The sequence below is a fragment of the Vidua macroura genome, chromosome 19, assembly GCF_024509145.1.
Source record: "Vidua macroura isolate BioBank_ID:100142 chromosome 19, ASM2450914v1, whole genome shotgun sequence".
NCBI classification, from domain to species: Eukaryota; Metazoa; Chordata; class Aves; order Passeriformes; family Viduidae; genus Vidua; species Vidua macroura.
Genome location: NC_071589.1, coordinates 5,902,935 through 5,923,114, shown reverse-complemented (window position 1 = coordinate 5,923,114; position 20,180 = coordinate 5,902,935). Strand labels below are relative to the sequence as shown.

The 20,180-nt window shown below is 52.4% G+C and overlaps 1 protein-coding gene across 1 annotated transcript in view; it reads right to left on the bottom strand.

The window, feature by feature from the left end:
* The window catches only part of CACNA1G (calcium voltage-gated channel subunit alpha1 G), a 142,411-nt gene extending 127,933 nt beyond the window's left edge, over window positions 1–14,478 (bottom strand). The window contains exon 1 of the mRNA XM_053994424.1: window positions 14,203–14,478. Coding sequence (XP_053850399.1) covers window positions 14,203–14,444 — 242 coding nt within the window. The 5' untranslated portion in view covers window positions 14,445–14,478. The remainder of the gene's footprint in view (window positions 1–14,202) is intronic.
* Window positions 14,479–20,180: the final 5,702 nt, after the last annotated feature.

Genomic DNA, 20,180 nt, shown 5'->3' with positions numbered 1-20,180 from the left:
GCCATGCAGGTCTCTGACACTACAGGGATGGACAGCTCCAAGCTAAGCTGAAGAGGGAGCCCAGTCCTGCACTTTTCCATGGAGAACCACAGCTCATGGGGTATCTTCTCCATCACTGAGCAGAGCATCCCAGCCATGGCCTTTTACTGGTGTGGTTACAGCTGACAAAGACCCCACAGAGCAGGGTGAGCACTCAGAAGGGCCCAGTTGCCATCTGCCCACTGAACCCTGTCACACCTGCCCACCAGCACAGCACAGAGAATCTTTGCCCCACTTTGTATGGTGGATTTGATATGGCCAAATCCATGTGTCACCAGGCAAAACCACCACAGAACTCAGCCCTGACAGACAAGGCAGTGCTGCAAAATGCAGACAAAAGCATTGTCCACCCTGCTGTGGACCACCCTGCTGCCTCCCTCAGCCTGCTGCAAACAGCCATGCAGGGTGGCACAGCCCCTGCATGCTACTTCCAAAGCCCATTTTTCCCACCTTGAAGAGTTCCTTGCTCCTTTCTCCAGCCCCTGGCACAAGATCCAGCCCCCAGTCTCACCCTGCTCCAGCAGTTCATGCCACAGCCCTGCACCCACCACTCCATCATCCCTCTAACTGCATCCTAGGAGTGGAAATAGAGATGCAAGAAATTCCTGGGTTTTATTTATTTTTAATTTCCCCCCCTTTAGACAGTCCCAGGTCCCATTTCAGAGCCTCCACACTGCTTGGCCAAGACAGCATCTGAACACATCTCCATCCTATCTCAAATCACCTCCCCAACAGGTCCTCAATGGGTTTTTATGCAGCTATATAAACCCTTATGGAAAATACTCACATGCTGTATTAAATAAATTAAGGGTATTATTTTCTCATCATTCTGTTTGATTTTTCTAGGAAGGATGTAATTTTTTTCATTTAACTCCAGTGGACCAAAATAAAAAAAATAAAAAAAAAAAAAAAAAACACAGCCAAAAACCTATAGAAAGGTATATTACCCTGTAGCAGAAAATTAGATTCCTCCTACACTATACTATAGGATGTCTTAAATATAACATATAGGAATATAACATGTTATTAAATTTTATAGTATCTTTCTAGAAAGACCTACAGTATAGGATTCTAAAAATTACTCACAAAACCTATTATGCTTCAACCTAGCCTAGCTGGTTTCCTTTCTATTACATGCTGCAACTTTTCCTAAAAGGCTCAGGTTTTAATTGTGTCTTGAAATGTTGCTGCAATCACACTCCAAGAATGGCTCTAAACTCCTCCAGAAATGACAGACCCAGCTGTGAAGACCCTGGCCTTGGGGTGGGATGGAGGTGGGGGTGGATGGGACTCTGCACTCTCCACAGTCAAAAACCACTATAATTAGCAGAGGGGTGAGGGGTCCAGTGAGGGCCCAGGTGCTTTGCTCCATGGGTATGAAGCAATTTTGTATTTCAATTCCATTTCTCTCCCAGTACTCATCACCCCAAATATTTGGGGTATTCAAGTAGTTATTGGTGCTTCAGCACCAGACACTCACCCTCTTCCCCCATCTTCCAAAAAAAACCCAAAAAGGGATACAGAAAAAAGTTGCCTGTAGCAGTTGCCATAGAGACTCTCCGGCTTGGCACAGAAACCCAAAATCTTATAAAAAATGGAAGAATTTAAGATTTTAATCAGTGAAAACACACGGGAGGCCAAGAGCATCAATGCACATCCTTGCCTTAACAGCAAGATGTGTTCACCCCTTGTTTAACAACACCCTAAGATCCAGCTGAGCACAGGGACAAAAAGGGAGAGGAATGAAGACAATGAAAACCCTGTCCGCTTTCGAGTATTTTCTGTCCCCAGCAAAGCAGCCTCTTGCTGCCCGGGCTGATTCTGGACCAATACCCCACCGGCCAAGCTGTTTGTGTTCCCGTTTCCTTCATCTGCTGCCAGAAAAATAAATATTCAACAATACAAGCGAGGCAAAATATTTCCCAGAACCGCGCTACTTCTCCCATAAACTTCACCTCACTGCCAGCGCGGCCAGCAGCAGGGGAGGAAAAACAAAGGAGAAAATCCTGACTTTTAGCAGCATGAAATGTTTTTGCGACGGTCTTGAAATTGCTCTTTTCTGCTACATTCTCCACTATCGCTCCTGACCCGGCTTCCACTGTGACCACAAATCAAACATCGTGGGATAAACTCACTGCTCTGGCATTTTCACTGCTTGGCAGAGCCTTGGTTCCAGTTGTGGCCACTGGCTAAGACAAGCATGGCCCCAGGCATGCTCCAGTGGCTGCCTTTCCACTGGCGGCATGCTGCGGCACGCCAAGGTGGCCAAAGGATCCTATTTTACCACCTTTTAAGCCTTGTGATGAGTTAGGGAGGTGATGGCATCCACCAGCAGAGGCTCAGGGATGGGGCAGTGGTTTCACCTGGCAGCAGGATGCGGGGGATAACCAAAGCCACAGCATTGGGGAAAGCCTCCAGTGCCAAGGGGTGTTGTATTTCATGCACAACAGAGGAGACAGAGCTTGAGGAACACCAAAACAAGGAACTTCAAAAAGGAGCGGTGTTGGCCCAGAGAATATTGTTGTATGAGCTCAGCCGCTTCAGAGCAATGGAAAAAATCACGTACTGACCCAAAGGGGTGATGGAAGGACTCGGTGTGTGGGGGCTGAGCTTGAGACCTGCCACCAGCATCCACCCAAGGGGCCCGAGGGGAAGCTGGCTGGGAGTGCAGGTACCTGTGGCAACACCCCAGCACCCCAAGCTGCTCCAAAGCCCTGAAGTCAGGGAAGGACCCAGACTTGGGGGCTCAGGTAACTGTCCCCACATTGCCCTGGCACGCTGACGTAGAGGCAAGGTTACTGTCAGCTCCCAGCTTAGGCAGACTGAGGTGTCTCTCCAAAACCTTCCACCAACACCAAGTCCCCACCTGTTCAGCTCCTCACTTTTACCCTCTGCTGCACATTTAGATGCCTATCAGGGTGAAGGTTCATTTGCTTTCCATTAACCCCATCCCTAACAGCACTGGGAGATGCAGGATGCATCTCTCACCAGCTCCTCCAGAACCCAAGATCTGGAGTCAGGACTCGGCTGGGAAGGAAGGCCCTGGAGGGAGACAGTGTGCATGGGGAGTTACAGAATAAAGGAAACACTCCAGCACTGGCTCATCTTCAGAAAAAAAGATCATTTTGGCTCGAAGGTCACTGGGAAAGGAGTTTTGTGACTTCTTCTATGCCTTTGCCCTTCTTCCATTTTAAAAGCAGGTCTCAGAACGGTGCAGCCATGTCCTGAGCTCTGCTCAGCCTATGGTGGGGACGTGTACATATAATACACACTGCGGGCAATTTTAAAACTGCCCTGGAGTCCCCTCAGATGCTCTTAAGGCCACTGCCAGGCTCGGGGCAAGGGCTATGCTCGGGGACCTTTGCTCCTCTCAGCCCCTTTTTGCTCTTGACTATAGCAGCCAGGCACTCAGAGGGCCACCAAGCATCTGCATGGCCTTGAGATACAGGGCAGAGACATTTCCTACCCTCAGATAAAGGCTATGGATCATTCCCAGTCAGATTTGCCAAGGCTCCCAGTGCCCATGCCATGGCCCCCAGCCCTGCTGCCCCATCCGCCTTGAGTAGCTCCCTCCCTCCCCTGCACTCTCCTCTCTTGCTGTGCCTGTGTGTGGGTGTATTTGGAAATGAGATCTTTCCAGCTGAACTGCAAAATGAAATGCAGAGATCACAACTCCTTGAATAGATTTAGTGCACACCCCCCTCCGAACCTCCAGCCTGCCCCCTATGCAAAATCCAGGCAATAGTAAAAAAAAACCCAAACCAGAGGTGAAAAAAATCAAGGTGTTCAGCAGATGAAAGGGGGAGATTGGGGCGGGGGGGGGGGGGGGGGGAGGCACTGCAAAGCACCTTCCTTTCGTCCCTCGGTTCACCACAAGATCTGCAGCTTGACCCCCACTTGCTCAACCCTCTGAGCTCCCAGAGCTGAGACAGCCCAACTTCATGGGGCTACAAGACAAGAGAAAACAAAGCCCAGCACAAAGCCAAGCCCAGAACCCAGCTGAGATGTGAACATCCACTGCTGGAGGAGCCAGAGCCCATTTACTGAGATGAAGGCAGAAGTGTCTCCACCCTCACTGCGGATACCCTGTGCTGGCCTTGAACTCCTCTGCTCTTCTCTTCCTGAAAAAGACAGGATTCCCCTGTACTGCTGCCATGAGCAGTTTCTGATGAAGGGGCTGTGATTTGCCCACAGCAGGGGAAACTGCTCCCATGGGAACAGCGTGTTGGTATATGGAGGGGGCTGCTGTGGGGCAGGATGTGCACCATCCTAAAAGACAGGATGGAAGGAAAAAACAGAAGCATCCTGAAAAATACCCTCACCACAGCATTGCCCCATCCAGGCAGCAGGGCCCGAGGCAATGGGTGAGAAGAAGAGATCTGGGGGCTCAGAGCACCATTCACAGCCTGGAGACTCCTGCAATAATATTGGCTGTGACAGAGAATGGGGTGAACACACACTGCTGAAAGAGGACTCGCACAGACAGCAAGTTATCCCCTACATAAAACAGAGTCCAAGAGGTGGAAACACCCACCTTAGCTAGAGGAAGGACATCCTGCCACAGCTCAGCCACCTAGGGATGTTCCAGCTCCTCTTCACAAGGGGAACATGACAGGTCAGCTTGGCCCTTGCTGCCACTGTCCATCTGTTGCCCAAGCTGCTGACCCAGTGTGCACCACATGTGTGGGTACAAAGCCCCAGGACACTGAGCACACAGAGCTGTGAAATGCCCTGTGCCTCCCCCCCCTGCCCCGCCATGGCCAGCATGGTTTGGGGTGCCTGGGATCAGCTCACATCCACTGGGTCATCAAAAGAAATACCCATGCAGCAGCAAGGGCTGAAAGGAAAGAGTTCACCCCTCTCCCCAGGCTCATGGATACCCAAAGCCCTGGGCCAGAGCTACTGAGGGGCAGGCTGAGAGGCCCATCTTATCTCCCCAAGCCATCCTTAACCCCCAAACAACTGCCTAAGGGGCACAAAATCCCAACGACAGGGAGAAAGGCAGTGGATAAGAGTATGAGACTCCAGCTCTGATCCATCCCAATTTCAGAGCCAAGAAGCTTCACCTGCACCTCTCCTCTGAGTTGAATCAGGCTCCACACCCTCCAACACTGAGCCAGCCATGGATCACAAACAATAAAGCAATTTATACAAGGCAGAAACCTTCGAGAATTATGCTGTATGCTTGCCATATAGTGCAAACACATTCCCCTCCACACGTGGCTAGGTCCTTTGTCAGAGGAATTTGGATTTTCGACCCTAGAAGTCAGGATGAATCTCTGAAGGAACATCAGAGACAGACCTGCACAGTGATCCTGAGCAGATTATAGTCTCAGGGGTATATCCTGAGACATATTTATGGTCCTCCAAAGCAAGATAAGTCAATAATCACATACAGTAGCAGTTACAAGTCAGATATTAATTTAATTCCTTTCCTCCCTATCTGCCCAGATAAACATTAATTTAATGGAGCATCAGAGGGCTCCTTTATTTATCATTCTTACTGGAGTTTGTTTTTTCCCATAATGGTAGAATTGCTACAGCCAGGCTATCTAGATGTGATGGTTCCCAAATTAAAGACATTTTGCATCCAACACAGGCACAGGGACCACCAGCCCAGACCTGGGATTCATGTTATTAGCAGCTAGGACCAATGCAGAGGAGGCTGGTTAAAGAGCAGCCAATCAAATGCACTTAGAAGCCTCGTTCACCCACAGCAGAATGACCATTTTATTCCTACAGACCCTGGAGCCAAGAAGGAGCAGAGACATTTGCTCCTTTCCACAGAATCCATACAACCTGGCCCTGGGAGCTGCACATCCACCCACAGCAGAGCTCCCACCACCTTCTCCCCTTCCCGGAGTAGGGCTCTTCCCAAGACTAGTCTCAACCCAGAGTTAAAAATGAACCTTTACTCATGATTAACATATTTACTTGCATAGCGTGGCTGGCAGCTTAACACCAAATAAATGTTTTGGCAGCAGGAGTCCCAGGCATGGGGGTGAGCCCTGCCCTCCAGAAGGCAGCTTCAGCCTTGCCATGGGTTAACAAGCACTTTCAAATTGAATTAACAAATCATTAACAAGCCCTCTTCGCCATCTGGGCAGGGAAGGGCTCTGCCTCGGGCTGCTCTGGCCACCAGCATCTTGGGAGGGAGCACAGAGGCCATCAATAACACAGGAGGAGGGACTTCGAAACCTGACCTGATTAAGGTATGAATCACAGGAATTCCTGGAGGCATAAAACCCCCCCGGGGATGGCTGCACAGCCAAGGTGGGTGAATCTCTGTGAGTCCCCTTGCCCAGCTCCACTGCTGCTGGCTGTGGGTTTGCCTTCAGCCCCCAGGGTTAGGGAGCATCTTGAAGCTGGTTCAGTGGATGTACTGGGAGAAACCTCTTAGAAGAGAGCCAAATTAGAGATAAATGTAAGGATGCTTTGCACCAAAAACCTAGTAAGTGTGGGGCTAGCACCTGGATTACAGTAAATAAATACCCTTTTCTTTATAAGCTAGTCTGCACCAAGCTCCCAGTTCTCAGTCATCACCTATTTAGCATTTTGTTCCCATTTTCAGTACTCTTCTGCTCTTGCCCTTGGATTTTGCATCCCAGCAGAGAGAAAGAGAAAACTGGGATGACATGGGTGACAAGAAAACCCCAACACCAAACAGCCGCCAGTCCCTTGCGCCTAGGAAATGTGCTAAAAATGCCAACCAAAACAACATTTCAGGCACGGAAGCCAAACCAATGGACAATTTCCATCCACTTGTGACTAAACCAATGAACTTCTGAGGGCTGAGTCACGGGCACATCCCAGTCCGTGTGCATGGCTGCAGCTCCCACCAGGACCTGCCCAGCCGTGCCGCACCTCAGGCACGGGATGATGTTCCTGGCACACCAACAGCCTCTTTCCCGTAAGGCACTAACCAGCACCACCGCAGCCAGCACACAGAGCAAGCCTCAAAGCTTCTCTCAGCAAATATTCAGGCTGAAAAATGTGTTTTTTCCATCTGTTCGAAGCTTCTTTGCTGGGGCTTTGGTAGGAAGCAGATGTGAGAGCATCCCAAAGCACGACCAGTCATTACTCACTCTGTTATATAAAACCATGTGAATTTCCTCCTTTTTTTTTTTTTTTTTGTGTTGTTTTGGGTTTTTTTTAGTTGGTTGGTTAGGTTTTTTGGGGCTTGTTTTGTTGTTTTGTTTTGTTGTTTGTTTTATTTCTTAGCACCAGGACAAATTCCTGAGTGAGAGGCCAAGGCTGAAGAAAGCCAAAGCCAGATGAACCCAGGTTGGGGGAAACCTCTACATGCATCAGAGGAACATTTCACATCTAGGTTGCTCAGCAGAGAGCCAAGGCACAGAGGAAGGGAAAGCCACGGTCTGGCCTCGTAACAAACCCAGAAACACTTAGGCCTCCTAGTTAACTAGGAAATTCAACCCTCTCCAAAGCACAGTGAAGCTTGAAAGCCTTCCCAACCTGACTCTGGATGATCCTTCCACAGTTCCCTAAGGATGGCCTTGTTCCCTCAGACTCTACTCCCAGCCAGCAAAGCTGCCAGGGGCAAAGGCTCCCCATGGGTCCTCTGCCAAGGGAAAATGATTTCATGACCCAAGTGAAAAAGCCATCAGGGAGGTTCATTTTGGCCTAAGGTTTTGCTCCCTTCCAGCAAAACAGTAGGAAAAAATGGAGAGTTGAGTAAAACCTGGGCGGGGAACTTGGGGTAACCCAAAACTTGGTCTTTTCAGAATGGGGGAAAAAAAAATGAGAGTTTAAAATAAAAAATGAGAAAGCAGCATTTTTCAGCACGACACCAAAGCTTCTGCAGGGGGTGCAGGGGGGGAAGAAAGCAGAATATTTTCTGTGCATCGTAAAATCTTGGGCATTTACAGACTGGCTCCAACAGCCCACATTACTGAACAGGGCAGAGAACACAAAAGTCGTTCAAATTGAGAGCAGGGAGTCTGATGGGAGACACGTCAGCCCCATGGATGAATGGCAGCTGGGGTGGTCTAACCCCATGTCTGCCCCTCCTGTCCTCGGCATGGGGGACTGGGGGAGAGCTGGGATCTCCTCCCAGCCACCCTGTCCTGGTTCCTGGCCCCAGATGAATGGCCATACGGGCCATTCACTTAAGAGCTTGACTCGATGATCCCTGTGCATCCCTTCCAGCTCAGAATATTCTGTGAACTGATACCAAGCAAGTCTCCAGAGACGTTCCCCCACCCCACATGGGAGCAAGCGTTCCGGATTTCCTACAAGGAGCCGAAGCAGAGCTGTCCCCGAGCAGCGCGGGGTCCCCAGGCAGGATGGGGCCACCCCTCCCGGCCGGGGCTCCCCGTGCCGGGATGACATAACCATGAATTGCATGAGGTCGAGCCTTTTGTCTGTGAGCCGGGGAAGGAAAGGGGAGGGGAAAGGAGGGGAAAGAAAAGAGGAAGAGGAAGAGGAAGAGGGAGAGGGAGAGGGAGAGGGAGAGGGAGAGGAGAGGAGAAAAGTTCTGGAAGTCATTACGATTCCTCTGCTCCAGTCTCCTTTTTGGCAGACAACTTCCCTCTCCCCTTCCCTCCCCCCCCCCACCCCACCCCAGCTTGCTTCAAAATGCCAGCCTATGATTTTTAAATGAGAAAAAGCTGCTCTGTACTCCAGCACTTGGATAAACTCCTACACAAACTTCCAGATGTGACACAACAGCCTGGAAGGGGGAATTCACAGAAGAATCTCCTTAAAAAACATATACGCACGCAGGGAGCAAAGGAAGCGCCTGGCTGCCGGCATAGCTGGGTGATGGACAGGTCCATAGATTGCTGGTGAGATGAGGTGTCACCTAGATTAGGATGAAACTGCTCCTGGCTCTTCCAGGGAGGCAGGGATTAGAGGAACGCTGGCCACTGCATCCAGCTCTTGGAAGTGAACACCGCCTGCTGCTCCCACTGAGCTCCCAAGACGTTTGTGAACAGCAGGGAAGAGGATTTGCAGTTATTTGTCTCCTGGGAGGAGGGAAATAACCACAGCACCTCTGTGCTGCCCTTGCTAAAAGGTGATGTGTTGAGATTGTCACGCAGGAGCTGGAGTGAGCCGAGGGAGGCACCAGCACCTGCCCTGGTAGCAGCAGGATGCTCCATCCCAGCCAGGAGGGCCAAGGGGCTGTGGGAGACCCCTAGGTCAGGCATCAGCCAGACAAGCCAGGTTTCTCTTCTCCCCAGGAGCCAAGGAAGGGGCACAGAAACAGTAGAGGCTCAGCCACAGTGAGAGAAATTCTATCTGTCTAGGGAGGGGTTGGAGACATCAGCTGGTGAACTGGGTCAGGGGAGAGAAACAAGCTCAGGTGCCCTGGGGTGGATCAGACACAGGTGAAGCAAATGGATTCTGGTTCCTTTGTGGGGTTTTTAAATGAAAACAAGATCCATTTCAGGTCTGACCTGTCAAATCAAAGCATTTAGCTTTGTTAAACTCAGAAGTGAGGCTGGAACAAATGTATAGAAGTGTAAGGACACCATGTGCACTTGCCCCAAAAACACATCCTTTTGATAACAAAAACACCAAAAAAATAACCCTGCATCACACAGAACTCTTAAAAGAGCAGCATAAGCAGTGTCTGGCTCTCCCCATGAGCTGACATGGCTGAGGAGGGGGGTGACGACACCTCAGTCTCCCACAAGGTAACAGAGGTTCCACTTGCCCACTGCCCTCACCACAGGCATTCCCATGAGAAGGGGTACTGGGGGGCACTGCTGGGGCTGGAGACCCCAAACCATAACACAGCTGAGCAGCCTCAGGTTCCACCCCCACCAGGTAGGAGGGTCCTGGCTCTGGTGCAGCGACACACAGGCATGTCCCTCCCTGAAGAGCTGGATCCAGCCAGACCAGCACAGAGTGGTTCCAACACAGACCAGGGCACAGGGTGAGCTCAGCAGGGGCTGACTATGCTCTCAATGGGGCCAGCACTGCCTTCCATGAAGAACCAAGCTCTAGCACAGCAGCTCCAGCCATCCTGTGAGCCAGCCTGGTGCAGATCTCAGCTACACCTTGGCATGAAGCCATGGAGATTCCAGACCCATTCCTGGAGGTGTCTGGGCATCTGCAACTTCCAACAGGAGTTGTGGGCAATCAGTCCTCCCCAGGACCCAGCTTTGGTCACTCGCCTCTCCCTTACTGGGGAGTGAGCAGAGCCATGTGAGGCAGCTGCTGGAAGAATCCTCTCTGTTTTATTGCAGACAGAAGGCAGGGCTGGTTTCTGTGACCAGATCAAGACATGTTTCTTTGCCAAAGCCATTCCCAAACCCCAAATCCCAGGGACTGTGCCGCAGAGCAGCCAGGTAGGATGGGTGCACTCCTCCTGGTGCCATCCAAACCTCCCCTTCCCAGAGAGGGAATTTGCAGAGCTGCCCTTCACCCTCCAAACCAGGAGGAAAAAAACAGGATTTCAGCCAATGTGGGTATGTCTCCCAAGGAATGGCACCTTCCAGCAGGTTTTTATAGTGCCCCATTGCTGCATGCTGCTTTCCAGGCAGCAGCACTCTGCAGGCAGCCAGGCATGGGGGATGAGGCAGTTTTCAGTACTACAACAGATATCACAGGCCCTTTCAGTTACACTGTTATTTCTCTATTCAGAGCTCTTAATGCCAAGTGGTAGCATCCTCCCCACTTTCTCCATCCCTGCTCTTCAGTCACTCCACAACTCTCAAGAAATAGCCTCGTTTCTTGTCTCTGATCAGAGGAGCAGCCTTGCACAGACCCTGATACAGCCTTTCATCTTCCCATCATTCATGGTGCTTTCATTTTACAAGTGAAAGTCAAGTAACTAGCTTGCCTCCTCTTTTCTCCCCCTCAGAGACTCCTGCTTCTCCTCTCACAGCCTTGCCAGCACACACACCAGGACACCCTGAATGTGCCACAGCTCTTCCTATCTCTGAGCCTGTGGGTCCAGCACTGTGACCACTGAACTTGTCCCTGCTCCTTCTTCCCTCTTAACCCAGGTAGTTCTCACCCAGGGAAGAACCTTCCACCCCAGAGCCACCAGGAATATGCAGGCTGTCATCTAGGCTCGTCCCCTCAAGTCCTAATGGCTCCCAGAGAGGTTTTCACTCAAAGTCCACAATGGAGGGGAGGGAGAAGACAAGTTGGCCATCTGGTACATGTTTAGAGTTAAAAATCCCAAGGTTTCATGCTCTGGAAAATTTCTGGATCAGGACAGACTTCATGACCTCTTTCTAGCCCTAAGGGAGAGGAGGAGCAGAACAACACAGTACCCCACATCTCTGCTCCAGACAGCAAGAGAAAAAGCTTCCTAGTACAGGCAGAGAATGTTCTAGACAGAAACATGGCAGAAAACCCCCAAAAACCACATCAACAGGACTTTGCATCCCTGCTGGATACCCAGCACCTCAACCATCACCCTCCCCTAACCCGGCCTCAGGTACCACAGTCACGCTACCTGCCTGGACAGGGATATAGAGCAGAATCCCAGGAGTTCCAGCTGCACTTCAGGGGTACAAACTGTCCTTCCTGGGCAAAAGTGGGTTCTGCACCTCCTCCTGATGCCCCATCAACAGTAAATTTTATCAGTCAGATTAGAGCACCACAAATCTGCCTGGAAAAGCCCCAAGCTCTGCATTTCCACAAGCACAGCTCAAACCAGAGTCCTCCCATCCAGTTTCTGCAGGAGCCAATGCAGAAAGGTAAAATCCACCTGAGAGAATGGCAGAAGGCAGGGAAAGCTCCAAACTCCCTGGAACTGGGGCAAGATTCACCACCCACTCAGCGAAAGCACCGTCACTCCTCTGCAGGGCAGCTGGTGGCAACAAAGACTTTCCAGCAACGTGATTACATGGTTTTAACACTGAGGCATGATTCCTAGAAGGTTACAGCCTGAGAAGGGCCACCACACTAAAGAAAAAAAAAAAAAAAAGTAATCAATATAAACAAGAGCAGGCTCAGCTCCAGCACTGGAGTGGCAGAAAGGCAAAGGGATGAGCACAACAATGCTCTGCTGAACAGCCCAGCAAATGACAGGACACAGTGCAGGTACCAAAGTAGCTACTGTGTTCCTCTCATCTGAAGGCTGAACTGCTTTTTTTTTTTTTTTTTTTTTTTTTTTTTTTTTTTTTTTTTTTATGTTGTTTTAAATAAACTCCCCCAATTCTGGGTCAGTGACCCTGAAAACAAACAGCTGCATGCAGCCACATGACTCAAAGATACACAGCATCACCCTTGTGGCCCCAGGACTCCTAGCGAGATCCTTTCTCTGTCAGTTACAAGTGAAAAATTGGCGACAAAAATCCCAGCTAGTGGGACTGCACATAATGCTCGTCCCCAGCTCGCAGTGGTGTTTGCAGGTGCCCACAATACCACTAATTTTCCAAGGACAAAAGTTAATCAGCTTGTTTTTGCAGCCACAGAGGAGAAAACACATTTCAAGCCACTACTGGGGTGAGGGATTTTACTGAAAACACTAAAACATGCAGGTGTTAACATCAGACTCAAAACATCATTTCAAAGATTAAAAATTTAAAAAAATAATTTTAAAACCCCATAAATACTTGGAAATATATTTAAACCAGCAATCACAAATATTGTTAGTCATAGTAGGCAACAAGATCACACTGACTTGCAGCCTGTCGTTAATATTTCCAAAACAGAAGGCTTCACAAAGTTGTGAGATTTCCTAAGATGTTTAAATAAAGGCAGTTTGAACTGCTCAGATAGTCTGAAAGAGATCTGGGGAGAAGCTGCTGAGTGTATTAACGACTGGGAAGAGAAATCTTTGATTTTTCCTTCCTGGGGGACAGTTTAGGAGAGAAGGCAGCCTGTTTATCAGAGAAATCTTTGCTGAAGCTCAAGTAAAACAATATTCATAACTCCAGCAGACCCTCACCGCACACCAGTCTCAGCTGAGATGTAATCCCTAACAGTTCCTGCATACCAGGAGCGGAGAAGGACTAGCACAGGGTATTCTGGTCCTCTGTACCGTGTAACATGTCCTCTGTGCTGCTGCACAGCCTCTCCCCCTCCAGATGTGGGGCTGCTGCCCAGACTACTCGCCTGCCTCTTGCGCCAGTAGCACAGCACGGACACGGGAACTTCCCGGGAAGTGGCTGCCTCTCCTGCACCAGCCCCTGCTGGAAGCACATCGCTTCACTTTACTTCATTCTGGGGTTTTGTTTCTACAAATAATAAATGAAATTGGAATTTGGGATGGTAAAATACTCGGAATGCTAGAAGTCATGCAGAAGCCATGTGCTGGTTGCAACTCAGCTCCAAAGGGAAGCTTTAAAGACACCAAGACTGTGGAAAGAAGAATTTTTTCTATTGTCTCCTCTATTTCTTTCCCCACCCCCCTGCTTTTGAAAGCTTAAACTTGACTAAAGTGGCTCGGCCTGTGCCAGAGCAGACAGGGAGCTTGGAAGGAGATCAGAAGCCTATGGAGGGTCGTGGCTCACCCTAGGATCTGACAAACAGCTGCCCTTGGCCAATGCACGCCCGGGACCATGACCCCCACCCTGCCCTGACTAGTCCAAGGGGGACTGCCGAGAATGGGCCCTTGGATAGGCCTCAAACACCTTGAATTATTTAGGGACCCTGAAGCTGGGCAGCAAACCAACCCCCCAAAACCTCCGCCTCTGTCCAGACTACACCCGTCTCGCAAACCCTCGTGGAAGGGACCAGGGAGCCTAAAATGGACAAGAAACGAGGTCAGGAAGGAAAAACCGATCCACAAGGCAAGAGACCGGGGTTAGGGTCCCTCAGTGTGTCAGGGTAGCAGGACCAGAGACGGTCGATCCCCGGGGGAGATGGTCCCCAGCAGCTTCCACTCCGAGTCCCTGTGGAACGGAGCGCTGAAGCCCACGGGAGCCGCGGCATCGCGGCGGGGCGGCCGGGGGAGGGGAGCCCTGCAGGAGGGGAGCCCCGCGCCACGGCATGGACCGCCGAGCCCCTGCAACAGCCCGGAAAACTTCCCGGGCCAACAACGGCGGGGGAGGGGGGGGAGCTTCGCTGGGTGCCGCCCGCTACCCCGGAGCCGGCGGGTGACGGGTCCTCCCGAACTCCGGCTCCTTCCTCATCACCCGGCGGGCTCCAGACGGGAGGTGTTCCCCGCCCTGCCGGCCGCTCCGGGCGCGTGGGGGCCCCGTGGGGCTTACCTCGCCGCCGAACACCTGCAAAGGATACGGGTTACAGACCAACCGGAGGCACCAGCTCCGCGGCCGGCTCTCCTGGCTCAGGTAGAAAAAGACGACAGGGGCCAGCGCCGGGTAGGGCAGCGCCTCCGCCTCCGAGTCGCCGCTGCCCGCCTCCCTGTCCCCCGGCCCCGGGTGGCCCCCGGCCCCGGACAGGTCATTAAGGCGGATGAAAGTCTTGGCTCTGCCCGGCTCCGGATCCTCCTCGGCCGTTCGCGGTCCATCTTCGTCCATCCTCCGGCCGGCGGCCCCGGGGGAGCCGGGGCGACGCGGGGCGAGCCGGTGGGACGCCTAGAGTGGCGCGGCCATGGCGGGGTAGGGGGGCTCGGGGATGCGGCGGGGCGGCTTCAGCGTCGGGGTGGCATGGCCGGGCGAGCCACTGCCTCTCCCCCCGCCGGGCCCGGGCCGCCCCCCTCGTCCTGCCCTGCTGTCTGCGAGCTCCGTAGCTCCTCCTCGCCGTGCTTTCGGGGGCCCGAACCGGCCGAGCCGCGGGCAGGGAGGGCGGCGGGGCGGCCTCACTGCCGGTGCTGGCCCCCGCCCGCGGGGCGGGCCACCGTTAGCGGCTCTGCCTGTCCCCTCTGCTGCCCAATATCTGCCCGGGGCGCTGGGATGCTGCCCGGCGCCCCGGGGACGGGCGGCGGCGGAGGATGCTCCCACGGCGGCCGCGCCGAGCCGAGCGCTCCGCACAGCTGGATCCCTCACTCCAACTTCAAGTCCCGGCTCCTCCTTCCCCCGGCGCCAATAGGGGCTCGCCCGCGGCCTCCCAGCGCCTCCCCATTGGCTGCCACGCGTGTCCGTCCGGGGGCACAGCGGGACGGGCAGCGCGGTCCCCGGCGGGGCTGGACGGGGCGCACCCGCCCGGGCACCGGGGCCGGGCACCACCTGACCTGCGAGGGTTCGGGGAGACAGCGGGGAGACGAAGCGCCGAGCGCTAGGGGCAGGGAAGAGCGAGAAAGCCGCACACCGCGTTAGGCGGAGGCAACCCCCGGTGGGACTCTGCAGCATCGGGAGAGGGGGAGCCGGGAGGCAAGAGGGAGAGATGCGGCGGGAATAGGCCGCCCCTCCCGCTCTCTCCTGCGGGAGAGAAGAGCGCCAGCAGAGCAAGGCCAGCAGGGCCAAAGTGCCGAGAGGACTGCGGGAGCCGATATGGAGCCCTCCCGAGTACTGCCTGAGCCTTGCACGAGATCCTCGCCCTGCTGCGGGTCCCCAGGAGTTGCCTCCTGCCCCGTCCCCGCCGCCTAAGAGTGGAGACCGTGTTACTGGGCTCGGTGCATGTGGGTCACGGCCCGGTCTTCCCCCCTTTCCAGTCTCCGGCTGCTCGAGAGTGGTCACCCCCTGCCGAGCCGGTCGCCCCCGGGCTGACTGGCTACACAAGCCCGGCCAGCAGCTCGCAGAGGGGCTCGGTCCCGAGCAGGGGAGGGGGACCCGTCACCCCCCAACTATGGGAGCAGCCGGTCCCCCGGGTCCCCCCTGCTCGGAGGACGCGGCCGGAGCTCCCTCTGCCGGTGCGAGTCCTGGCTGCGGCGGGAGCCGGCCCCAACGACGGGGGACCGCACCGCCAGCGCCCGGGGGACACACGGCCCCGAACGAGGGGTACGGCCCGCTGGGCACTCCCAGACACTGCCGAGTCAGACCTTCCTCCAGCGGGACCCGAGTAAAGGATTTTCTGCCAGCATCCGGCATTTTGACATCCCCAGGCTGAGCCAGGACCCGGCTTCTAAATGCTTAGAATTTTTTTTCCACTTTAGAAACAGCTTTCTTACTCTTCCCCAGTAGCCATTTCATCATTTTTTTATAAATATAAGCATGTCCTTCCCAAGATCTCCAGCTAGTCCAAAAACACCTGCAAGAACAACAGGCAGATGCTTCTGTCTGACCCAAAATGCCTTCTCTTGGCCAAATCCTGCTGGCCTGGGAGCACACTTTGTCTTGGATTCATAGCCTGTGCTGTCCAACCCGAGACAAATCACATTTCTATTGGCAAAACTTCAAGGCCAGCCAGGCTCTGCTGCAGAGCTGTGAGTGACAGTGTCCAGGTAGAGGAGATTCAAATCCCACAGCCCTCTGTGCAGGGCCAGGAGACCCTCTTGCAAGCCCAGAGGGACACTGGTGTGACAGCACATGGCATATGTGACACCGGGCGAGCGGAGAGCCCATGACACAGTTGCTAAGGACAGGGACTTCCATTTTTTCCTCAGGTTTCCCCCCCTCTGGATGCAGTGTGTGCACGGAAGGGGCATGGGAGGAGCTTGGCTGTATTTGGCTTCTCCCTGCCACAGCCAAAGCACATGAGCACGCCAAGAGCTCCCTGATCCCTTAGCCAACCCTCCCACAGTGGGGCATGCACCAGCCCTTGCTCCCTGGCAGAGCACAGCCCAACAGCCCGGCTGTGGTACAAATGCAATTCCTGGGAAGGTCCACAAACACATTTGCATGTACAAGGTGCAGTCTTAGATCAAGCAATTTCCTCGCTACATATGTACAGCCTGGTCACAGCTGCTTTTGATCCGATTCTCTTTGTATCCCAATAATGTAGAGAGCCTTTGTGTGTTGGTCTGTTTATTTAAACGGATTTGGAGCAAACATTTTTTAAAAGCTGAAGCTTTGAGCCTCTAAGTGGGTTACCGGATTATATGCTGTCTTAATTACATTTGGCTCATTTTGTTTATTGCATACATTTTAAAGAATTATGCTTGCCATGAGAATTGAAAGCATTTTGCTTTAGAAGATACCTGCCCTATAAAGGGATCCAACATCACACAAGAGACGATGCAAACCTTCCCATCTCCAATAGCATTCTCCCTTCAACTAGGACAGGAAAAAAGGAAGAGGATATATGGTCTGTCAAGCCTGTATTTAAAGTGAAGCACCCAAGGAGGATCAAGCCTGCACCGCCAGCCTAACAGGAGTTTGGCACGAGCTAACACTAAACCAAAAATATGTTCTTGCTAGGGGAAAGAGTGATCTTGGTTGTGGATCTCAGAGGGACAAGAACCCAGAGCCTGGCACAGCCCAGCCAGGATGTTCATTTGCCCACCCCTGTCTCAGCCTGGGAGTCCCTCCCAGCACTGCCCCAGCTCACAGCATCTCCCCAGGGAGCCCTTCCCTTGTGCCCAGGCTAGACCAGGAACTTGTCTTCCTCAAACAACGGGGTTTGTTTGAGGGGGGCTCAGCTTCCAGACAGAAGTGGAGTGATCTGTCACGGACAGGGAACAGAGCTCCAGCCCAGAGCCTTGATGAGGATGGAAAGCAGCAAGAAGTGACCCCGGAGACCAGAGCTGCACATTTAGGGATTTGGGATGCAAATGAGTAGAAATTTCAATACAGTATAAGTAACTAACGAGGTCACAGTCACCTCACATGCACAGTCCTGGCCTTCTAATTAGACCAAAGATAGCATAGGAGAGAAGGGATGAGGGTGAGCTAGGGACAGCTTAAATAGTGGCAGGAATTTTAGGGCTGTGGTAGTTTTGGAGGGGCAAGAGGAAGGGAACTCACGCACTGCAACATCAGTTATGCACTCAGCAGCAGTTGTGATGAGCCCCAAATTACTCAGCAGACCCCTGACAGGGACACCTGAGGAGGAGGAGGAGGAGGAGGAGGAAGCAGCCACGCTTTCATTCCAGAACAGCCTTCTTGCTCTGCTCTTCCACACAGTTTAGGAGGTTTTTGGGGGGAGCACAGCCCTGCACTCTCTTCCTTAGCAGTCCTTCTAGGAAAAGCATTGTAAGCAACATTTCACATCAAGGGGGAGATTTAGTCAAGCTGATGCTCACCAAAAACGGCTCTGGCTCCAGCATGGTAATGGGATTTGGAATCAGCCGTACAGGAGCTACTCTGAGCTGCAATAGGGAAAGCCTACATCTGTAATCACTTTGGCAGGAGGAGGATTGAAGACAGCCTCAGCAGAGAGGCTCCAACCCAATGGGAACCAGTCACTATTTGTTTTGCTGTTGACATACAGCTGCAGTAGCTGTGGGCAGGACAATATTTCTATCAGTTCTGGGAGCTATAAGATGGAACCCATAGAGTATCCAGCTCGGGGCTGAGTGATTAATCACAACAAGGTCCAAAGTTCTTCCCATGCCTTGGAACAGGAGGGAAGACACGCATTTCATTTCAGACGTCACAGTCTGGGGGCAGAGTAGGCCTCCCACAACTGATTCACAGACTCATGTTCTGTGGAAGAGCACTTTGAGAGCAGCAAATCTGCTCTGTCCCTGCTCCCCCACCCCACCAGTGAGAGCCAGTTATGTGGGATCAGAGTCCTTGCTGTGCAAAGGGGCTCCTGGCTGCTCTATCAGTGAATTGACTCCCTGAGAAACATCATTCACAGTATTTGAGCTGACACAGTTACAGCAGAGACACCCACCAAACCCAGCCTCATACACACCCCGCTTCCCTGCCCTCCCTCTTCCAGTGACCTGGCTGCTCCTCCCAGCCCCAGTGCTGACACAGCCCTGCTGATATGCTCCTATCCTCAGTACCTAGAGCTCAAAGAATACTTTTCCCCTCTATGGGCAGCAGTGAAGGATCTGGGAGGAGCAACAGACCAGCCCAACGTTCCACACAGCACAAACTAGCACCTTAACTCCTCATAATCCCATCCAAACATCTGCTTTCCCCCAAGAGAATTTTGCTAATTCCCTCTGTCATCATCCAGACACTTTCTTGCTCTTCCCAGTTATCTCATCAATGCCATGGCCTTCCCAGTCTGGTGGTGCATCCCCAAACCCCAAGGGCTGGGGACTGGCACCAGGAACCACCATGGAGGCTTTGGGAGAAACTTAATGAAACCAATTGCTAGAGGCCATAAGCAGGGCTTCATCTTTCATTTCTTTCCTCTTTAATGAATGTGTTTATTGTCTCTCTCAATCTTTATTAAGTGAAGAGCCAGACAAGTAGTTGGAGGGAATATATACTACAGCATAAAGCACAACCACTGTGAAAGGGGACGTCTGCAACCAGCGCAATCCACTTGGCGTGCATGAAGGAATTAATAATTTAGGCTGAGGAATGCTTATTGTTGGCGGACAACCAGCACTTTCCTACATGATCAATGTTTGCACCTTGACTTTTTAGTATACAATCAATCTATGCCTGAGCACGGCCTGAGTTTTGGGAACTGCTTCATATGTGAGGGCTGAGCCGCTTGAAGCTGTAGCACTGATATGGCTCATTCTCCTGAGAGAGCAAGGAGCTGACCCGAGATCATGTTTCAGCTCTGTGTCTCAGAACATAATTTATAATAAAAATCTCTCTGCCCCTGCCATCTTTAAAAAATTTGCATTTCCCTTCACAACTCTATTACCTCCAGAAAACATGAAGAGGAGAGGGAAGTACCCTTTTAAGGCTATTCTGTCTGGGCAGATTGGGTGTCTTAGTGGCTACATCCTGGCTCTGACCATCATAAGGCACAAAAACAGGCCCCCTCAGACAGCACACAAGGACCCAGCACTACACTGGATATTGTCCCTGTTAAATATCCTCTCACATTTACCATGGCTTCCTCCCTCCAGAGGGAAAATAAACTCTGCTGAATCCAGCAAAGATCAAGGCAGGTCGCTGTCCGATGCCCTAGAGAGGCTCTGCCTTGCACTCTCTCTGGACATGGAGCCTCAACCCAGCTCCTAGCTTGCTCTCACTGCTGCTCTGGACACCCAGCTCTGAGGGATGAGGTTTTGGGGGATCAAGCACTACCCTGACACCCATGCTCACCCCTCTGAGCACGTGCTGTGAACCAGGTCTTCCCCATCCCAGGCTGGTGCTGCATCAGGTCCCTCTTCAGAGTGGGCACCATTATGCAGTGCCAGGGGGCAGAGCACACCCCCAAGCCTCCAACCATAGAGTTATAGAATGTTTTAGACTGGAAAAGCCCTCTAGGATCAGCAAGTCCAATCATTAATTCAGCATGGCCAAGCCCACCATGAAACAAGATCTGTAAGTGCCACATGCACACATTTTTTAAAT